The 20,432-nt window shown below is 44.3% G+C and overlaps 1 protein-coding gene across 1 annotated transcript in view; it reads right to left on the reverse strand.

Annotated features, from left to right (window-relative positions):
* Nucleotides 1-20,432, reverse strand: part of ACBD6 (acyl-CoA binding domain containing 6) — a 261,573-nt gene that overhangs the window by 109,322 nt on the left and 131,819 nt on the right. Inside the window, exon 6 of the mRNA XM_020789738.3 lies at nucleotides 14,514-14,603. Coding sequence (XP_020645397.1) covers nucleotides 14,514-14,603 — 90 coding nt within the window. The remainder of the gene's footprint in view (nucleotides 1-14,513; nucleotides 14,604-20,432) is intronic.

Raw genomic sequence — 20,432 nt, forward strand, 5'->3', positions numbered from 1 at the left:
GATGGTGACAGCAGCCACGAAATTAAAAGACTCCTGCTTCTTGGGAGGAAAGCGATGACAAATCTTGACAGCATCTTAAAAAGCAGAGACATCACATTGCCAACAAAAGTCTGCATAGTCAAAGCTATCGTTTTTCCTGTAGTGATATACAGTATGGAAGTGAGAGCTGGACCATAAAGAAAGCTGACCGTCGAAGAATTAACGCTTTTGAATTGTGGTGCTGGAGGAGGCTCTTGAGAGTCCCCTGGATTGCATGGGGAACAAACCTATCCATTCTGAAGGAAATCAACCCTGAGTGCTCACTGGAAGGACAGATCCTGAAGCTGAGGCTCCAATACTTTGGCCATCTCATGAAAAGAGAAAACTCCCTGGAAAAGCCCCTGGTGTTGGGAAAGTGTGAGAGCAAGAGGAGAAAGGGACAACAGAAGATGAGATGGTTGGACAGTGTCATCGAAACTACCAACATGAATTTGACCCAACTCCAGGAGGCAGTGGAAGACAGGAGGGCCTGGCATGCTCGGGTCCGTGGGGTCACGAAGAGTCGGACACGACTAAACGACTAAACAACAACAACAACATATTAGTATAATATGAAAATACAATTAAAAATATACAGCCTATTACAATATGACTAAATTTCAGTACAATAACCAATTTTGCATTAAACCAGAGTTTCCTATTATACTGTATAGGGAGAAATAAGCCATTTCACCATTATGATGATTCCCTTTTATTCAAATTTGATTCGCCTATATTGTTTCATCACAGGGACAATGTGTTATAGATGCCTACTGACCTACATTTTTTATACTGGACTTGGAGCTTCCTTATCACAGTACCTATGCAAAGACAAGGTGACAAGAGGGGCTTGGGCAAAAAGATAAAACTGTGGTTTGTGAGTAGAGCTTTTGGGGATCACCAGCCAACACTAACTGCACATTTTGATTTTCATGGAGCAGGTAACTGCATCACATTAGAAGATGACAGAATAAAAGGAGACAGGAAAGCATTTAAGAGACACAAAAAGAAAAGGAAAAAGAAAATGGAAAGAAATACTAAGCCATCTTTGACATACCCATAATTTCTACTTCATTTCTTGCTAATGGTGGAAATTAGTCTTGAGATAGTTGATAAAATCAGCCTGTCTGTGCTGGGTTAGTACTATGATCTGTGGCCAAGCAAGTACTTCCAAAATTGATTTTTCTTTTTGGCAACCAATGGTCCAGTCAATAATAATGTCATTTGAGAAGGATTGAGTCATGAGGGAGATGAACCTTCTCTTCCATTTATTATGTTTGTATTGTCTCTCTTTGAAAAGCATCCGTCCTCCACCCCCAATACGTGCAAGAATGTACTATAAAGGAATAGCTGTTCTGCATCTTAGGCTCCAGAAGTACTCTGACTTCCTAAGCACCAACAAAGGGAACACTTGCAGTCTTCAAAAGGAAATTCTATATTCACTCAAATCAGAATTTTTAAGGATCAGCCATACTTAAATAAAACTGACCCAATATAGATCAAGTAAGCCCTAGAAGGAGAGGAGGGGAGGAATAAATAACACGGCCTTGCTAAGTACTCACTATGTCACTACTGCCAAGGTCCTAGGACTAGCTGTTCTATGTTTTCTGCCAACAAAAGATATGGAAGCAAACCCAAATGGCACAGTTCTACAATGCTAAGACGGAAATTTTTGCTGGATGTTGTAAAAGGTAGTAACACTGAACAAAGCAAAAACAGCACATTTAGAAAGCTCCTGAGAAGGAAGAAAATGTACACTTGTGTCACTTAAACACCTGGTATTTGGAAATACCAGAATAAAGATATATTAAAGATACAAACTGCATACAAGACTGACAAATAAACTCTAACTTTCGTGAGGTTTTTAAATTTTACTCTAAAATATAAGCTAAAATCCTGTGCTTTAATTATGCCTGCAGAAGGCAAGCAGTGTCATACCTCAAAATCCAAGTAAAGACTTGTTAATTTCCAGAATGAAGTGGCTTTAAATTACGCCATTTGTCTTCCACAGGCGTAACTCAGCATAATGATTTTGACCATCATGTTTTACATGCTCAAGCAGAGTCCGGACTATTCTTATAGACAGGCAGATATAAGGAGTTCAGCTCACAGAACTGCCATTTCTAGAATACAGATTTCTAGAACAAAAAGAAAAATGGCATTGCTAACCTTAGTTCCCAGCACAGAAATCAGTAGTCACCAACGAAGATGCACAATCTCCTCCTGATGTCTAATAATTTAGTCCATCAATTTGCTCTGAAACCTTGCCTACAGATACTTCATTCAGCAGAAATGCTACAGATTTACAACCAAGTGGAGGTTTTTCTTTAACATCCTCTTCAAGAAAGATCCTAAAAATGAGTTTCATTTCTATGCAATAACTTTAAGAACCTTGAAAGCTGTGGTGGGTATGATGATCTTATCAATGCCATAGTAGGATCCTTGCAACAAATCATCATCATGGGTTTTTTTGGCTTGAAGGTTATTCGTCAAAATACTTTCCTAATACTGTACTCAGCAGGTAGAGCCTGGCATAATGGCATGAATAAATAGCAGTTCCATTGTTATACAGTTATATTCAAGGGAGAAATAATAACCTGGTATGAATCACTGGGATGTACAAACTCCTACAGCTCCCAAAAGAGGAAACTTAAGTGAATAATAATTACAGTGGTGCCTCGCTTAACGAGCGCACTGTACAACGAAGAATCCGTATAGCGATCCCTTTTTGGGGATTGCTATACGGAGCTGCCCCAATCGCCGCACTCGCTTTGCGACGATTGGGGCGTCCGGCGGCCATTTTGGAGCCGCCGATCAGCTGATTGGCAGCTCCAAAATGGCCGCCGGACCGCGAAAACATCGCTGGAGGGGTAAGTTTGGGCGCCTATTGGAACGCATTAAACTAAGTTTAATGCGTTCCAATAGGCTTTTCCTGCCCCGTACAGCGATGTTTTCGCATAGCGAAGGTTAATCCGTTCCGGGGCACCGTACGGGGCACCACTGTATATGCTGTCAATCTGATTCTGACTTACAGCAACCCTTTCCAGGAATCTCTATGTATAGTTTATTCATGAGTAGTTTACTACTCCCTTCTTCTAGGGGTGCTAGGAAATGGTGTAGTTGCTTGAGAACACACAGGGTGGTTCTCTGATAAGGCACAGTGGGAAATCGAACTCCTAGTCATTGGCTTCCCAGCCAGAGGTTTCAGCTCACTGAGCAACGCTGCACGGTACATACGTATATGATCTCCTTGACATCCCAGTTGAAAAAAACATGTTCAAGGGAAAACAGGGTCAACAGAGACGCCTAACTCAAATTAATACAGTACAATATAGTTCAGCTGTTACTTCCATCCCACAAAAATCAGGAAAGACATACCTGAGTTCAAGATTCATAGTTGCAACATAAGAACTAATCTTTAGTCTGCCCCCCACCCCATCTCTATCTTTCTCTCTCACACACACATATCAATGGCTGACACCCAATTCAGTAAGAAATGGAAGATAGTAAGTTATATTTGACTTGTTTACCATAGATCTCAACTAATTCCAAATTCATAACCTGGGTAATGTGATGCTTTTATTGATTAACTTGAGAAATTTTAGTGTATGTACTCGTAACAGAAGGAAGTGAAGATTTTACAAAATATCATCAACGCAAAAAATAATTCTGAAAACCCAAGACCTTAAGTATTTTTATGTCCTTATGTCAACAGAAATATAATGCTACAGTCTGAGTATACAAATTAATCACTTGAATGCATAAAAGGTGTGACAGAACCCTAGCCAATTTAACAGGAGAAATAAGGTGACTGGCTGGGGGGGATGCAGGAGACAGGACAGCCTGAAGAATGAGGAGAGAAGTGTTGGAGAGAAGTGGAGAAGTTGAATTGTATCCAAAAAGGGAGGTTGTGTATTTTGGCAGTTGGGTTGTAAACCCCAAAACGTGTTTATATATATACAGTGTGTGTGTGTGTGTATATGCAGACCTGATCTATGCAAAGGAAATTCTCCTAATGATGCAAAAGTAGGGAAAAGCATGGCAGCAACAATTCCAACCTGATTTTCAAAGAGCAGGGCTGGATACAGGAGTAACTCATGGCTTTTGAGCTGATCACTGAGGATAATAGAAACTACGCTAATTATAAACAGGTTCCCTGCTACTAAGCATGGCCATAAAGAATGGTCATTTCTGATCAGCCCCAATTCAAGCCTTTCTGGAGTCAGTTCTGAGATACTCTCTTCTTAATCATGGCATCAAAACAGTAGTTTAGGACAGAAGTACCTCAATGCTTTAGCATACTGGTGACACCTAACTTCAAGGATATAAATGATCTCTTAATGATTTAATACAAATAACAAAAAGCACCAACCGTAGCCCTAATAAACTTCCTTTATATTTCCAGGAATGCAACATAATTGGTTCAATGACCACCCTTCACAGCCTACATACTGTATTGGAATCTGTAACCTCAGGCCTCCCGTCAGCTATTGCTGGAAATCAACAAATGGTTACAACTTTTTCAAAATTGGGTGAAATTCATTTTGAATGGATCAAATCTGCCAAATTTCAAAAAGTTACAGGTGATTTTGTCTTGTATACCTTTTACCTTTGCTTTGTTTTACAGGAAGCACCAAAAACTTTCTAACTTTTTGATAGAATTAGATGGAATTCACAGGGATGGTTCTGGATATGTAAACTATAAGAAGTACCCTGTTTCCCCAAAAATAAGACCTAACCTGAAAATAAGCCCTAGTATGATTTTTCAGGATGTTCATAATATAAGCCCTACCCCAAAAATCAGCCCTAGTTAAGTGAAACCCCACCCTCCACCATTGTGCAGCATTGTGCAGCAACCAGAAGAAGATGACATGACTGTAAAATAAAACATCTCCTGAAAATAAGCCCTATTGCGTTTTTTGGAGCAAAAAATAATATAAGATCCTGTCTTATTTTGGGGGAAACACGGTATTAAGACACATGCTTGAATTAATCTATCTTGTACCTTATGATGACTTCCCCTTTACCAGCACTTTCTCCTTTCCCTGACATTACTATCTTTATTTTAGGCATGAATTTAAGGCTCTCTTATTGGTAAAATCAAGATGTTCTGATCAACTTCACATAGGCTGATCACTTCTATCCAATATACAGAATGTGATTAGCTATCTCTCCTATTCTGCAAGACAAAGAATCAACTGTGCTGCTGAGATTGATGACTTTGGTCGCGTTGTGGAGGCTTTGTCCAGTTCTGACAGCTCCGGCAGTGACCGTTGTTGGTGCCTGTAGGGGCAACTTGGTGTTGTGGGGACCGAGGGGCGTTGAAGCCATGGGCGGTAGCGGCTGCTGTGGGTGGCCCGACAATCTTGCCCACTATGTGCTGCTTCTGTTTCTGCCTGTGTGTCTGCTGCTTGGAGGCACATATGTCTGCTGCCGGCCTCCATCGTTCTCCACCATTATCATTGTCGCTGGAGCAGGCCCCGTTTTGCAGACCCTGCACCCACACCCAGCAGCTTCTCTTTCCTTGCAGCCACCTTTGACTAGGGGGTGTGGTGTGTCGGTGTCCGGACTTGGTTGGTCTTGCTTCGTTGACGCTGCTTTTTGTCCTGCCTTTCTTGGTCTGGGTCAAATCTCTGTTCCATCTTTCAGTGTTCCCTGTGTGGTGCTGGATTGCTGGTCAGGCCCTTGGCAACAAATAACACGCTCTGCAACACCAAGAGGAGCCCTTACACCTAGGCACAATTTGGGAGTGGTCTGGGGTGAGGTGGGAATTTCTGGTTTTATTTTTATTGTTCTATTTCTTCTTAATCTATATTTTCTTCCTATATTAATTTAATTTGCTTAATTGTTTAATGGTTAACTTAAATTGTTATTGATGTTTTTTGATTAATTTTGTTTGTTTTTATAATTGTATTGATTGTTTGTAGTTTTGTTTAAACATTAGTTTTTTTTTTTCTTTTTTCTTCCTGTTCTTTTGGACTGGAGTGTAAGGCTCGACACCCCCCCCCCCAAGCAGGGGACATCTAAATATTTGGATGATTACGGGTAGAGGGAGATATGGCGTTGGCATAGTTGCCGCTCGTTCCAGAAGAATGGTGGACAGATGTTTGATGGCTGTCCACTGTTCTGGTTCTGTGGCCATCTGTCAGGCTTTAGGTAGCCAGCTCAGTTGCCCCTCCACTCTAAAACTGGTGTTGTTGAATGCCAGATCTGTATCCAATAAGTCCCAGCTCATCCAAGATCTTATTCTGGAGGAGGATGCAGATCTGGCTTGCATAACCCAAATCTGGATGGACAGGGGTGTTCCTCTGTCTCTTGCCTGCCCTCCCAGTTATGCTGTCCAACACCAGGTAGACCGGAGGGTCGGGTGGCCATTGTTTACAGAAATATTCTTGAGGTTGTTAGGCTCTCTGCTGTGGTGACACCAGGTCTGGAGGCCTTTCACGCATCAATTGGGGCCAGGAATGGTATTGAGATCTTGCTGGTATACCGTGCTCCCCATGATCCAGCCATTTCCTTATCGGAGCTGGCAGACCTAGTCTCCATGGCTCTGTTGGGATTGCCGAGGCTATTGGATGATTTCAACATCCATGCAGAGGCAGAGGTTTCTGGACTGGCTCTTGAGTTCTTGGAAACCATGGCTTCCTTGGACATGTTCCAACATGTTAACAGCTCCACCCATGTAGGCGGTCACATTCTACAACTGGTGTTCTCCACTGAGCAGAGTGAGAGTGGCCTGATGGTGACTAACCTTGCGTCAGTCTCCTTGTCATGGTCAGACCACCACCTAATAAAAGACAACCTCACAGTGGCTGTCCCTCCCCACGGGGAGCAGGGACCTATTTTAATGGTCCAACCTCGTAGGCTACTGGATCCTATAGGATGCCAGGATTACATGTGAGGGATTCCGATTGCTTTGGCTGGCGCTCCTGTAGAGGCTCTGGTTGACGGCTGGTTTGCCGTCACCACCAGGGCTGTGGACACGATCACTCCTAAACACCCACTCCAGCACAGAGTTCGACCAGCGCCCCAGTTTGACCAGCACTTGCGAGCTATGAAGCGGAACAGGAGAAGGCTGGAGAGCATTTGGAGGCAGAACTCAATGGAAATAGTTTTAAAGCATCTGTCCTTTACCTTGTCAAAGTGAAGGCTGCCAGGAAAGCAATTATAGGCCTGTCGCCAATGTTTCTTTCCTTAGCAAGGTAGTAGAGAGGGTGGTAGCCAATCAGCTTCAGGACCTTTTGGATGAAACCAATGCACTGGATTCATTCCAGTTGGGCTTCAGGCCGTGCCACGGTACTGAAACGGCATTGGTTGGCCTGCTAGATGATCTATTGAGGGAGGCTGATGTCCTTGTTGGTTCTCCTCAACATCTCAACTGCCTTTAATACCATCGACCATGGTATCATCCTGGGGAGGCTCTCCAAGTTGGGGATCAATGGTCTGGCTCTTGCCTGGCTCTGGTACTTCTTGGAGCATCATTTTCAGAGAGGTCAGCTTGGAGAGAATGTATCAGCCCCGTGGCTCCTCAGCTGTGGGGTCCTGCAGGGTTCGATCATCTCTCCAATGCTGTTTAACGTGAGGCCACTGGGGAGGGTTATCTGAGGGTGTGATGCCTTGTGTCAACAGTATGCTGATGACACTCAGCTCTACACTCACTCAGTGTCATCTATCAGCAGTGGATGCCACTAAATCCCTTGAGTGCTGCCTGGGGGTTGTTCTGCAATGGATGCAGGAGAATGGACTGAGGTTCAACCCGGACAAGATGGAGGTCTTGAGGATGGGTGCCTGTCATCAGTGGTATGGGAAGCTCGCTTTCTTTTGGGGGAGTGATTCTCACCACGAAGAGTGTGGTCCACAGATTGGGGGTCCATCTTGACCTGGTGCTCGTAGTCCCGAGATTAGACTATTGCAATGCACTCTACGTGGGGGCTTCCCTTGAGATTGATGCGGAAACTTCAAATGGTCCTGAACATGGTGGCCAAATTACTAACTGGGCCTTATATTGGCTACCCATTAGATCCCGCATTGACTTCAAGGTATTAATTATCACATATAAAGCCCTAAATGGTTTTTGACCTCGATTTTTGTCAGAGTGCCTTCTTCCATCTAATTCTACCCTTGTCACTCATTCTAGCCAGGCTGGGCGGCTGAGGGGCTTAACTCTGAGAGGGGCCTGGAAGGAAAAAATTTGAAACTGGGCCTTCTCGAAAGTGGCCCCTCACCTTCAGAACATCCCCCCTTGAGATCTGCCTGGCTCCCTCACTGGGAATTTTTAAGAGTAAACTGAAGACCTGGCTCTTCAGGCAGGCCTTCCCTCCTGCCATTACTTAATTTCTTTTTCTGGTTTTTCCATCTTGGATTATGTTGGCTTGTTTTAGTCTTTTTATTGATAATTTTAACTTCATTGCCTTTTTTGGACTGTAAACCGCCCAGAGTAGATTCGTCTAAATGGGCAGTACAAAAGCCAAATAAATAAATAATAAATAAATAAATAAGCCAGCCAGCCAGCCAGCCAGCCAGCCAGCCAGCCAGCCAGCCAGCCAACCAACCAACCAACCAACCAACCAACCAACCAACCAACCAACCAACCAACCAACCAACCAACCAGCCTTGAATAGAGTCCCACATACAGTTGACTCAACAGAATGGCTTGACCTCTATCTACGTAAATCTATTTGAAATCACATGTATTTTAAGAATGTTGAAGCATCTTAATTTGGTCTAAAATATACAGTATATCCCCACCTAGTCATGGGGATAAATATCACTATAGAGGACCTATATTTGCACTCCATGTGTCTGAAGAAGTAGATTTTGATCAATGAAAGCTCACTCTGAAAGAAATGTTAACCTTTGAAGTATCACAATATTACAGTTCCTTTCCTTTTCCCCCAAATTTTGCCAACAAATTAAGAGAGTAACACAATTGCCACTTTGAAAACTCTTCATTCATCACTGAATGAACATTATCTCCTCAGTCATTCAGTACAACCTCTTCCTCTTTAGCAACTGAGGAAAAAGAGGAGATTTGGTCAATCACAGCACAGAGTCCACACAGACTGAAAGAAAACAGAGAAGGAGGAGAATTCCCTCCATGGTTCATGCTGATAGACAAAATTTGTTGATGGGGTGCTTACTGCAGCTATCATTTCCACTAAGTAACAAATGTATAGTTTCTATTAACAAATGAAAACTATTATAGTCTATGGCTACATTTGTATGTAATGCCAAATTCTGGTAAATGAGACTGAGGCTCCAGAATTTCTCTTCCCTTTTGATATGATCACAAGCAGAAGATCGGAAACTTTTGCTTCTGTTTTCAGGTAGCTGTCCTTTGCTCTTATTTGTTAACCTGGATGAAATGTTAGCAAATTATGGTTTTGGCAGCGGTGGGAAACCCAGAGCACCCAGCCCAAGCAGGGAGAGAAAAGCACTGATCACAAGACCAGAGCAGATGAGGTCTAAAGAAAGAAGGTTGTACTTCCTGCTCCCTATCCTGATGAAGATTACCCCCTTGCTTTTAGGAAGAAAACTCCAACTTATTAAATTCTTAGCATAGTTTCTAAATGTACAGCCAACCCACTAGGAAATGGCCTCTGGCTGAGGATTTGGATAATCAGATTACACAAATGACCTTTTTCAACACCAAGCAAAACCCTCTCCATTCCACCCCAAACGGAGTTCTATACACACCACCCAAAAGCAATCACTACTCCTTTTCAAGTGCATTACTAAAGGTGACAATCAACACCTAATTACCGGGGCTTTGCCTGGCCTATTATTTGTTGGAGGGTGAAGCCCTGTCAATTTGTTACTGCAATTCAATACTATGTGGTTACTTCAACACCTCAAGAATCTATTCTAGTTATTAAACATGACACAGCAACATGCACTGTCTCCTCATAGCTGAAAAACATATTCATTGAGACTTAAATACCACACTTGACCTAGTGAATCAGGAGGCACTTTACAGATTTGTCTATCATCAATTTTTTAAAAAAATGCAACCAGGAAATTTAAAAAAAAAGGTTGCTTAAATATGGCTCTTTGAGAGGTCATTTGTGCACTCACACAAATGGGATGTGTATTTGTTTGAAGTTCTCATGGAACTTTCTCCAGCTCAGTATCATTTTGGTGACGGTTCCACCTCCACTCAAGCCCACAGGACATATCTGTGGACATCCTCTGCTAATCAGTCTCAGACATGAGAGGCACAGAGGCAATAACAAAGAACTTGATAATGTGTGCAGTTAAGAACAGCAATGTCTATAATAATTTTCACATGGATTTCTCAATATGAAGTGACAACTCTGTTGAATGTGACTAAAAGCAAAGGAAACGTTGTCTGCTAAATTAAATAGGATCCAAATAGGTTAGATGAGTAGATTTCAAGCACTGCATTCTGGGGAATTCCACTTTAATTCATCTGAGCTTGCTCACTCTTATTAATAATAAAAAATGGAAAATCCAGAATTCCTGAAAAGCAATACATCCTCCACTACACAGCCTCCCTGATATGGACAACAGCAGAAGAGCACTGGATGTGTACTGAAGTGCAATCTCAGCATGTGTGAGCTGAATGTAGGGCTCACTATATTCAGGACTTTAACATGTAAAGAGGTGCCACAGGAAACACGGTTTGCTTAAGCATATCTGCAACTTCCAGAAGTTCCATGACACATGCACAGGAGTGAATATGAAAAGAGTCCATTGAAAGTGTAGAGCAGCCTTGCTCTCCACAACCCTCAACATCCTAAACCAGCATGAGCATTGTCTAGTCCAGTATAACCAAAGGATACCAAATTAGACAAGGATGGATTAAGGATGAATTAAGTTTGACAACAACTACTGTTTGGACAGTGTTTTTCTGGCGACAGCAAGAACTTTGCAAGTAGCAAGTTACATATCTACTCTGAGCAAGAGTTGTGTACAGTGGGACCTCGACTTACAAACGTCCCTACCTGCGAACTTTTTTACTTGCGAACGGCTCTGTTCACAAAAATTGGCATCAACTTCCAAACGGAGCCTCAACCTACGAATGAAAAAAGGCAGGGGGAAAGGGTGGGAAATTCAAATTTGGAGGTCAAGGCTCCGTTCACAAGTCAATGCAAATTTTTGCGAATGGAGCAATTGGCGCCTTCAGAGGTTGCCAAAGGCTTCCCCTGGTAGGCCCGGTCTACCAGGCTTTCCCGGGAAGTAGACCGGGCCTACCGGGGGAAGCTCTCCTGAGGGCTTCCCCCGGTAGGCCTGGTCTACTCCCCAGGAAAGCCCGAAGGCACCGATCGCAATGGCGGGGACCCCCAGGGAGGTCTCCCATGGCAACGAGGAAGCCCTGGGAAACCTCCCTGGGGGTCCCCGCCACCGCGATTGGCACCTTCAAAGGTCTCTTCCCCCCGACATCGGAGGAAGCCATTTCAGACCTCAGAAGGCAAAAAGACAGGGGGAAAGGGCTGGAAAATCAAATTTCCTGCCCTTTCCCCCTGCCTTTTTGCCTTTGGAGGTCTCATAGGACTTCCTCTGATGTCAGGGTGAAAGCCCTTTGAGACCTCCTGGGGGTCCGATCACAGTGGCAGGGGACCCCTGGGAGGCCTCCAATGGTGGCGGGGAAGCTCCCAGGGCTTCTCCACTGCCATCGGAGACCTCCCGGGGGTCTCCTGCCACCGTGATCAGAGGCAGTGGTCACCCAGCACTGGGAGGCTTGAGCTGGCTGGGCGCTTGGCCGCTCGGACCCGGCCGCTCACCCCTCAGGCAGCGGAGCACCGGGAGCCTTGAGCTGGCCAGGCGCTTGACCGCTTGCCCCCAGCCGCAGTGGAGGCAGTGGAGCGCCCAGGGGCTTTGGACTGGTAAGTCCTTTTTAAAACTGTCCTGGGTGGGGTTTGGAGGGTGGGTTTGGACTGGGGGGTTATGTTTGTGTGGTTTGTGATTTTTTTGCAGTCACAACATGGGACTTGCTGTTTATTTTTATTTTGGTATTTTTTTTTTTAAATGCTGGAACGGATTAATCCCGTTCCCATGCCTTTCAATGGGAAATGTTGTGTCAATTTAAGAACGTGTTGATTTAAGAATGCAGTCCCAATACGGATTAAGTTCTTAAATCGAGGCACCACTGTATTAACATACCTTACTCTATCTTTTTAAAAAGATAACTAAAAATATAATTTTAACTTTTAAGGATACTCCTGAGACTAAGATAAAATCAGTACTCTGCATGAATCTCATTTCTTCACCCCAGGCAAATAATTATAAACTAGGGATATGACTAGACATGGGAGCATTCATATACAAATACTGCCCCCCAGGTAGACATAATGGGGCCAGACTGTCCACTCACCATCCACTGCTGCTGAGGGCTCCTCTTCCTATCGCTCCCAAGCTCACGGTCAATTAGCCACTCCTGGAAGGAGGCAGGATGATAAGCCTCTCTGCCAGATCGAAGAGTGGCTGCCTGACCGAGCACTCCAGAGTGATAGGAAGGGAAAGTGTTCACCTGTGTGTGTGTGGGGGGGGTTATAAGTATACAAATACGTCCATCTCTAGATATGACATTTGTTTTCAATTTATCACAGGTGTAGAATGCAGGCTCCATTATGTTTCTGGCTGGAAGCAGCTAAACTCCATGGGAGCCACAATGGATTAGAATACCGGTAGTTTTCTAATAGGCACTCTGTAAAGAGCCTAATGACTGAATTTATCAGTCCCCTAATCCCTTGAGGCTTCTGCGGTGGTTAGCTTCTGAACTCTGCTTTCTAAACCCAGAAACAAGATACAACTCTTTGACAGAATGGATGTGGAGATATAAACAACATTTGGTAAACTCATCATTCTTGCTGATTTTGGCTGTGTCAACATAACCAGACACCTTAATGAAGAATTTTAATCTAGCACAGGAATAAAATACCAAATATTTTTTTCATTTAGAATTTACAATTTGTGCACAAATGTCTGTGTAAAACTAGTGTCTTTTGCCTTTATGTGAAGTTAAGCAAACATACACAGAGAGGGAGCAATCACACACACGAAAAGCAAACAACAACAAAAAACTAAAAAACAAACCAACCAACCCTCACTTATTGTTTAAAAAAATTATCAACAACTTACCTGTTGGTTCCAAGTTTTAAAAGTCTATGAAATAAGGCAGCAGCTATCATAGTTTTGTGCTACAGTTTTTACATTACTTGTACAAAAATTATTCTCACAACCATGACAATTCTAGTCAAACCCAAAAAACAGGCAAACCCCCACGCTTATTGGTAAGAAGAACATTTTCTTAGAAGAAGTAAGACAAGGGAGGATTTAAATCCATAGGTAGATAACTCAGTGTTTGTTCCAGCCAGCAAAGGTGCAACAGCAACAAGAAATCACAAACAGTGGCAATACAGGAGAAGAGACAAAGCAAACAACATCAGCTGCAAAAGGCATGTTTCTGATCAGTGGTGGGAAAGCAGGTAAAACTACAGCAATGGCTGCAAATTTTGGGTTTTCAGTCATGTGGGAAAGGGGAAACCTGGCAATTGCCACTCTGCACAGCCTGTGTAAAAAGAGCAGGTTCCATCATTTATTTATTTATTTATTTTATAAATAAATGCCTGCTCCCACCAAGATCTACCCGGATCACCCGCGCAAGTCAGGAGGTGGGGCTGAGGAGCCTGACGCCAAGGGAGGCCCGGAAGGAAAAGACACGAAATAGGGCCTTCTCGGCGGTGGCTCTTCACCTCTGGAATAACCTTCCTCCGGAGATTCGCGTGGCCCCCACGCTGGGTACTTTAAAAAGTCAACTAAAAACATGGATGTACACTCAGGCCTTCCCTCCTGTCAACACTTGATTCTCTTTTCTTTCTTGCTATTATTATTTACTCTATTTTGTACTGTATCTATTATTGATTGTTGTTGTAATGTTCTTGTCCTTTTTTAATGTATACAGTGGTGCCTCGCATTACGTTAATTTGTAACAGCGAAATCGCTGTAGAACGAAAACGTAATGCGAAAAAAGCCCATTGAAACACATTCCAATGAGCTGGAAACTCACCGTTTAGCGAAGATCCTCCATAGGGCGGCCATTTTCGGTGGCTGTCTTACGAGGAATCCGTCCCAGAAAACAGCAGGGAGCCATTTTATTTACCCGGTGGCCATTTTGAAACCGCCGATCAGCTGGAGGAAAATCATCATTTTGCGAAGAATCGGTTCCCGAAGCAGGGAACCGATCATCGCAAAGTGAAAAAACCCCATTCAGATCATCGTTTTACGATCACAATTGCGATCACAAAAAGATTGTCTTAATGCGGGGCAATCGTAAAGCGAGGCACCACTGTATATGTTATACTGGAAGCCACCCAGAGTGGTTGTATAGACCAGATAGGTGGGATATAAATAAATAAATAAATAAATAAATAAATAAATAAATAAATAAATAAATAAATAAATAAATAAATAAATAAATAAATAAATAAATAAATAAATAAATAAGTGCAATTATCATAGTCTCATGTCCTTACCTGGCTGTTCACATCAGCTGTGTGTTGTAGCAGTACTGCAGCTAGCTCCTTGTGTCCTCTGTCACATGCCCAGTGCAGCAGAGCTCTGCCCTAAAGTACCAAGCAAAAAATATTAGATGGACCGGTAGTAAATCTCAAAAAAATAAAAATAAAATAAAATCACTTGATACATTCTATCAACAAGGCTTGCCTTCTAACGACACAAATGCTTTCCTAAAGCTGCCCAAAAGTCACATAATCCTTCATTTGTTCAAAGCAGACCAGTCACACTTAGCACTCTGGTAAATCAAGAGCAAAGTATGAAGGTAATGACCTTTGGTCTCAGCATCTTATTCCATCACAATTGGCAATCACTGGTATCATTCATCTCTTTGAATATGTGTCATTTTGTACTCTGAGTTGTGCTGGCTTATGCAAGTTAATTATGCACTGTGTTAAATATTTCCATTAATCGCCATGACTGAGTAATTCTGTAGTGAATCATTTTTTTCTCCATGGGATTCCCATTCCAAATCATCCTGCAAGGTCCCTTGCATGCTCCGCCCACTTGAAGTCTCCTCAGTTCCCAAAAAGTCCGCTGCTCTCAGAAAGGTCAATAGAGACGACAACGTCATGGACAGAGGGGAGGACGGGAGGGATGTGTGGATTCACAGAGGACCACTCAAAGAACCATGGTTACAGGTACGTAACATCTCTTCTCCACTTGTCTTTGATGTCAATACATGGTCTTCCTTCCTTTTTCGTGTGATACAATCTCTTTGTTCGCAGTTTTACTCTACTACATACCAGGGAGTGATCAGTATCACAATCAGCACTCTGATAACTGTGTGTGATCGTAATACTAGGAAGGCTAGAGCATCTAGTGAGGATCAAATCGACCTGATGCCAATGCTTTGACCTTGGATGTCTCCAGGAAACTCTGTGTTGAAGCTTCATATTAAAGAACGTGTTGCTGACACAAAGACCATAATAACAGCAAAACTCCAGCAAGCGTTGGTCATTTTCATTCATCTTCCCAATGCCAGAAAGGCCTAGACAAGTGGGCCAATAACTGTGATCAGCACCAACTCTAGCATTAAAGTCTCCGAGAATGAACAGCAGCTGTCTCTTGGGGATTTTTTTGATAGTAGCTGCCAGATGGTCATAGAATTTGTCTTTGACTTTTGTTGTGGACGACAGTGTTGGTACATGTGCACTAATGAGGGTTACCAGTCCCACTGATGAGTGGAGCTGAAGAGACAGGATTCTTTCACTCCCCACAGTAGGTGGAACAATGGATCTCAGCAGAGTATTTCTGACCGCAAAGCCAACACCATATATCCTGGTCTTATTCAATGGTTTTATTTATTTATTTATTTATTTATTTATTTATTTATTGATTTATTGATTTATTGATTGATTGATTGATTGATTGATTGATTGATTGATTGATTGATTGATTGATTGATTGGACTTATATACCGCCCCATAGCGCTACAAGCACTCTCCGGGCGGTTTACAATTTCATTATACAGGCTACACATTGCCCCCCCAGCAAGCTGGGTACTCATTTTACCGACCTCGGAAGGATGGAAGGCTGAGTCAACCTTGAGCCGGCTACCTGGGATTTGAACCTGCCAGAAGAATGAGAATTTTTTTTCTTTGACAGAATCCATGTCTGGCAATCTCGCCTCTTGCAGGGCAACAATGTCCATCTGCAACCTACCCAGTTCCATGTTGATGACAGCTGTCTTGCGCACGTCGTCTATTTCCTGCAGGTCGTCAGAAAAGCCAGGGGTCATTGATATGACATGGTGGTGCTGCAGGTTAAACCACAGAACCTTCTGTGCTGCAAGGTCAGAAAACCAGCAGTTGTAAGATTGAATCCATATGACAGAGTGAGCTCCTGTCACTTGTCCCAGCTCCTGCTAACCTAGCAGTTCAAAAGCATGTAAACATGTGAGTAGATAAATAGGTACCACCCTGGTGGGAAGGTAACGCCGTTCCATGTCTAGTCACACTGGCCACGTGACCACGAAAACTGTCCTTGGACAAATGCTTCGAAATGGCGATGAGCACCGTGCCCTAGAGTCCGACACGACTGGACTAAATGTCATGGGGAACCTTTCCCTTTACCTACCGTATTTTTTGCTCCATAAGACGCACCTTTCCATAAGACGCAACAATTTTTTAGGAGAAGAAAACAGGAAAATATAACCTGTTTTCTTCGCTCCATAAGACGCACAGACTTTCCACCCCCCTGTTTTGTGGGGGGAAAGTGCGTCTTATGGTGCGAAAAATACGGTAATTATTTGCTAATAGTCCCATTTCTGACCTTTAAGCTTCCTAGGCATACTCAAAATATAAGTACTGTATTTGATTCCTTCAGTATCAACTGTTGCTCCGGTACAGGAGGAGACTTCGGTACCAGTGTGGATTTTAGTGTAGAGCCACCAGCCTTAGCCTTAGAAGTCAACATCGCTTTAGATTCCCATTTCACTGAAGAGGCCACAGAAGCGTCTGGAGATGCTGAATGACCCGGGGGAGGCTCTGCAGGCTTCATAGCCAGTATAGGGCAAAGAGAGCATCCCACAAATAAGAATGGAGACGTTGTTGTCTCAATTTAATAGCCTGTTTTGTAAATTTCTTGCAAAAAGGGCAAGAAGCTAGCTGGTGGGTCTTGCCAAGGCAGACAGGACAAGAGTCATGGCCGTCGGTCAAAGGAATTTTTCTGGGGCACGACGTGCACCGTTTAAACAGCCCAGAGGAGGCCATAAACTAAACAAAAAATGGACGTGGGGAATATGAAAAAAGGGGAAAGGGGAAGGGGGCGGTCAGAGAAGGAAATAACTAGAAAGTCTATCACTAAAGTTCTTTCTGAACGCAGTAGCAAACGGAGCTCGCTGGAGAGAAGAAACCTCAGTGGTGGCAAAAAAGAACTGAGGCACTTACCTGGATGGGTGGACCACGTGTACTAGCGAACAAGTGTTAAACTCTAGAAGATTCCGGAAACCTCTGCGCAGGCGCAGATAAACCCACTGTGACGGCTGCGATGACGTCACCTGCCTATCAATGTTATGCTGGAGCTCAACTGCCTATAGCAGGGCAGGAGGTGGGACTCCAGGAGGTGGAGCTATGTATATAAGGGGGGAGTGAATGATGTGTGAGAGATTAGCTAGGATGAGAAGATAGAGTTTGAGTTCGGGCATGTATGTTAGGAAGTACTGTGTTAGATAAGGTCTGAGTGATAGAGTGACTGAAGGGATTCTTTATTTTATTGATTGACTTATTCCGTTCATACATTGATTTACTGTATTTTAAGTTGTACCAATAAACAATAATTTTTATTTTTAAAATCCATACCTTTGTCTGAGGAGTCAGATATATGTGTGTGGTTGGTGGCAGTGTGTTAAGAGAAAGAAAGTGTGAAGTGGCGTCCCCTCTGTGACGTAAGAGGAGGCGGCCACACCCACTACAGTAGTGTGCATTCACAGAGACCACAAAGAAGAACCAATTATTTGCTAACAAAATTTATTTATTAGATTTATATACCACCCATCTAGAAAAATGTCTACTCTGGGTGGTTTACATATAACATAAAAATTAAGGTAAAATCCAAGTCAATCACAGAGTCCAAGATGGGGAAAGGAAGATAGAAGAAAAAGAAAAAATGAAAAGGGGAAATAGGCTAGGTAATAGCTGTAGGAAAGGCCTCCCAGTATAGCCATGTCTTCAGCTTAGCCTTGAAGGCCCTCATCGAGGGAGCCAGGCGGATCTCTACAGGGAGGTTGTTCCATAGGCGAGGGGCCACTGCCAAAAAGGCACAGTTTTTAGCTTTTTCCCACCAGACCTCTCTTGGCATTAGGGCCCTCAGCCACCCAGCCTGACAGGAATGTGTGATACGGGTAGAACTGGGTGGAAGAAGGCACTTTGCCAGGTATTGAGGGCCTAAACCATTAAGGGCTTTATATGTAATGGTTAACACCTTGAAATCAATGTGGAAGCGAATAGGTAGCCAGTGTAAGGCAGCCAGGGTGGGGAAAATATGGTGAAATCTTTTCAACCCTGTTAATAGCCTGGCCCCCGTGTTCTGGACCATCTGGAGCTTCCACATCAGTCTCAAAGGAAGCCCCACAGAGAGAGTGTTACAGTAGTCTATTTTTGAGACTACGAGTGCATGGACCAGCGTGGTGAGTGCCCCCCATGTCCAGACAGGGATGCAGCTGGGTGATCCGCTGAAGATATAAGTGGGTAGACCAAACCACGGATGCTACCGGGGTCTCCATGGTAAGCCCTGGGTCAAGATGGACTGCAAACCAAATTCTTTGTGGTGAGAGTAATCACTCCAAACGAGAGGGAACTCCCCAAACCACTAACATCGGGGCCACACACCTGCAGGACCTCCGTCTCGTCCGGGTTCAACCTTAGTTCATTTGACTGCATCCACTGTAGAACAATCCCCAGGCAGCACAGGCTTTCCCAGAGTGGACGGGCCTCCCAGTGGAGGGCTTCCCCCAGGAGGCCCGCTCTACTGCCCAGGAAAGCTTGGTAGACCGGGCCTCCTGGGGGAAGCCCTCCCCTGGGAGGCCCGGTCTACCAAGCTTTCCCGGGCAGTAGAGCGGGCCTCCTGGAGGAAGCCCTCCCCTGGGAGGCCCGGTCTATCAGGCTTTCCCGGGCAGTAGACTGGGCCTCCCGGGGGAAGCCCTCCCCTGGGAGGCCCGTCCACCCTGGGAAAGCCTGCGTCGGCGGGGGGGACGTCCAGAGGCCTTCCCTGCCGCCATGGGAGGCCTCTTGGAGGTCCCCCGCCGCCACCAATAGTGCTTCGGAGGCACTACCGGCAGCGGGGGGGACCTCCAAGAGGCCTCCCATGGCGGTGGGGAAGGCCTCCGGACATCCCCAGCAGCGGCGGTGGCGGGGGACATCCGGATGCCTTCCAAGGCTTCTCTGGAAGGCATCCGGAGGTCCCCCCTGCCGCCGCCACCGCTACTGGGAGCCGCGCCAGGCAATCCAAGCCATGCTTGGACTCCTGGACAGTCCAGGAGTCCGAGCATGGCTGGGATCACCCAGCACAGCTCCCAGTAGCAGCAGTGGCAGGGGGGGACCTCTGGATGCCTTGCAGGGCTTCTCCGCCGCCATGGGAGGCATCTCAGAGGTCCCCCCACTGCTGATAGTGGCCCGAAGCACTATCGGCGGTGGTGGTGGTCCTCCAAGATGCCTCCCATGGTGGTGGAGAAGCCCTGCAAGGCATCCGGAGGCACGACCTATGGCCTACAGACTGGAAGGGGGAAGCGGGGAAAGCGCCTAATTTGAATTGGGTGCTTTTCCCACTTCCCTCTTCTGGTCCATAGGTCGATTCTCTGGCCGCAAGTCGAAGTGGAATTTTGCGGCCAGAGAAGTCCATAAGTCGAAAAGTTCATAAGTAGAACCGTTCGTAAGTCGAGACCCCACTGTACCAGTCTTGCGACAGTTTTAGATCAAATGTAGGTTACTGAAACACCCATGTCCCAAAATGTTGCTGACTTTGGTAAGAAACATCTCTAGATTTTAAAAGATTTCAACAGCCACATTTACACTCACACATATAATTGCAAAAATACTTTGACAGCCATAATGGTGAGAAGTTTGTGCTTTATAGATAACAAAGTCTTTGACTCTAGATCATAAAAAGCTATAAACGGATGTGCCACAACATTTGATTGTCTTAAGGAGTCACCTATACTCTGAACAAGAGGTGACAGTTAAGACAAAATAAAGAAAAACAGACTGGTATCCAATTGGCACAGTTCCAAACAAGGGTGTTTGGTACCAATCCTCCCTACATGTTCAGTTTGTAGGCAGGATGTATCATATGAAGAGCAGATCAAGGAGAAGTGAAAACTGATAAAAATAATCAAAATTTAAGATATGCAATGACATGAAACAACTACTGAAAAAGGCTAA

This window comes from Pogona vitticeps, chromosome 4 (assembly GCF_051106095.1).
Source record: "Pogona vitticeps strain Pit_001003342236 chromosome 4, PviZW2.1, whole genome shotgun sequence".
In the NCBI taxonomy this organism is placed as follows: Eukaryota; Metazoa; Chordata; class Lepidosauria; order Squamata; family Agamidae; genus Pogona; species Pogona vitticeps.